Genomic DNA, 2500 nt, shown 5'->3' on the forward strand with positions numbered 1-2500 from the left:
TGTCTCACTACAAATTTGTCAAGAGGCATTAGTTGTTCCCTTAATTTTAACATTTGTCTGTAATGATGCATCAGTGTCATTGAATAGGTTAAGGCAACGACCTACTGCAGCTTGATTTGGGCGAGTCGTTTCAGCAAAGGTTTGCAATTCTTCCCATGCTGCACACATTTTCTTAATTGTTGAGGAAGAGACATTCTGTACTCTTGTATCTGCTATATGCTCATCCTTACATGGGTTTTCATATGTTGAGCCTTACCACTGACTTTCCTGGGACTCATGGCAAGGTATATAATAATTACTTTAATGTTCAAAATGCAAAAAATCACCACAAAAGCGGAATTTCTTATAGGCGCAATCATCACTAAGCGGGCAGCTGTAGTAAACTGAGGCAGGTCGGCCGCGTGACTGGGAACCACGCGCTCTGTCGACCCGAACGTGTACCAACAAATATCGTAAGTCGACGACACCATCGGATGTCGAGTCGCATTTTTCGATGAAATTTACATCGTAACTCGAAATTATCGCAAGTATATATATATATATATATATATATATATATATATATATATATATATATATATATATATATATATATATATATATATATATATATATATATATATATATATATATATATATATATATATACAGTATACAGTGTGCGGTGTGCAGGCAGTAAAACCAAAATTGTATATATACAATTTGTGGTGTTAAATGGTCAAAGTGTTATGTGCAGTTCAAAGGGTTAATACACTCAACATAACTGGTTAATAACACCATGATTCATGCACTCAACATCACTGGGAAATGACAATATGATTAATACACTCACAATCACTGGATATCGACATCAACATGATAAACACACACACTGGTAGTACAGTAAGAATAAAATTGTCCTTACCATCATTAATGGGCAAGAGTTGTGTTTGCTATCGTCCTGGGTAGCCGAGCAGAGACTGGAAGCAGTATTACCTATTAAGGCAAAATAAAGCAAATTTAAGGTTTCCATGACTAAATTTTTCCCACCAAAACATAGTAAATGTTTAGAAAAATTAAATAATTTTTTTTTAGGTATTGTGCTTTGAGCAAAAGTAAGGAGGGTGGGCAGGAGTAAGGAGGGTGGGCAGGAGTAAGGAGGGTGGGCAGGAGTAAGGAGGGTGGGCAGGAGTAAGGAGGGTGGATACCTGGTTGATACCTGGTTGATGGGGTTCTGGGAGTTCGTCTACTCCCCAAGCCCGGCCCGAGGCCAGGCTCGACTTGTGAGAGTTTGGTCCACCAGGCTGTTGCTTGGAGCGGCCCGCAGGCCCACATACCCACCACAGCCCGGTTGGTCCGGCACTCCTTGGAGGAATAAATCTAGTTTCCTCTTGAAAATGTCCACGGTTGTTCCGGCAATATTTCTTATGCTTGCTGGGAGGACGTTGAACAACCGCGGACCTCTGATGTTTATACAGTGTTCTCTGATTGTGCCTATGGCACCTCTGCTCTTCATTGGTTCTATTCTACATTTTTGGGCAGGAGTAAGGAGGGTGGGCAGGAGTAAGGAGGGTGGGCAGGAGTTAGGAGGGTGGGCAGGAGTAAGGAGGATGGGCAGGAGTAAGGAGGATGGGCAGGAGTATGGAGGGTGGGCAGGAGTAAGGAGGGTGGGCAGGAATAAGAAGGGTGGGCAGGAATAAGAAGGGTGGGCAGGAGTAAGGAGGGCAGGCAGGAGTAAGGAGGGTGGGCAGGAATAAGAAGGGTGGGCAGGAGTGAGGAGGGCAGGCAGGAGTAAGGAGGGTGGGCAGGAGTAAGGAGGGTGGGCAGGAATAAGAAGGGTGAGCAGGAGTAAGGAAGGTGAGCAGGAGTAAGGAGGGTGGGCAGGAATAAGAAGGGTGGGCAGGAATAAGGAGGGTGGGCAGGAGTAAGAAGGGTGGGCAGGAGTAAGGAGGGTGGGCAGGAGTAAGGAAGGTGAGCAGGAGTAAGGAAGGTGAGCAGGAGTAAGGAGGGTGGGCAGGAGTAAGGAGGGTGGGCAGGAGTAAGGAGGGTGGGCAGGAGTAAGAAGGGTGGGCAGGAGTAAGGAAGGTGAGCAGGAGTAAGGAAGGTGAGCAGGAGTAAGGAGGGTGGGCAGGAGTAAGGAGGGTGGGCAGGAGTAAGGAGGGTGGGCAGGAGTAAGGAGGGTGGGCAGGAGTAAGGAGGGTGGGCAGGAGTAAGGAAGGTGGGCAGGAGTAAGGAGGGTGGGCAGGAGTAAGGAGGGTGGGCAGGAGTAAGGAGGGTGGGCAGGAGTAAGGATGGTGGGCAGGAGTAAGGAAGGTGGGCAGGAGTAAGGAGGGTGGGCAGGAGTAAGGAGGGTGGGCAGGAGTAAGGAGGGTGGGCAGGAGTAAGGAGGGTGGGCAGGAGTAAGGAGGGTGGGCAGGAGTAAAGAGGGTGGGCAGGAGTAAGGAGGGTGGGCAGGAGTAAGGAGGGTGGGCAGGAGTAAGGAGGGTGGGCAGGAGTAAAGAGGGTGGTCAGTAGTAAGGAG

At 47.8% G+C, this 2500-nt stretch overlaps 1 protein-coding gene across 1 annotated transcript in view; it reads right to left on the reverse strand.

Moving 5' to 3' along the window:
- The window catches only part of LOC138372339 (tripartite motif-containing protein 59-like), a 21935-nt gene that overhangs the window by 8173 nt on the left and 11262 nt on the right, over positions 1–2500 (reverse strand). Inside the window, exon 2 of the mRNA XM_069337620.1 lies at positions 905–975. Coding sequence (XP_069193721.1) covers positions 905–910 — 6 coding nt within the window. The 5' untranslated portion in view covers positions 911–975. The remainder of the gene's footprint in view (positions 1–904; positions 976–2500) is intronic.

This window comes from Procambarus clarkii, chromosome 38 (genome assembly GCF_040958095.1).
Source record: "Procambarus clarkii isolate CNS0578487 chromosome 38, FALCON_Pclarkii_2.0, whole genome shotgun sequence".
Lineage (NCBI taxonomy): Eukaryota > Metazoa > Arthropoda > Malacostraca > Decapoda > Cambaridae > Procambarus > Procambarus clarkii.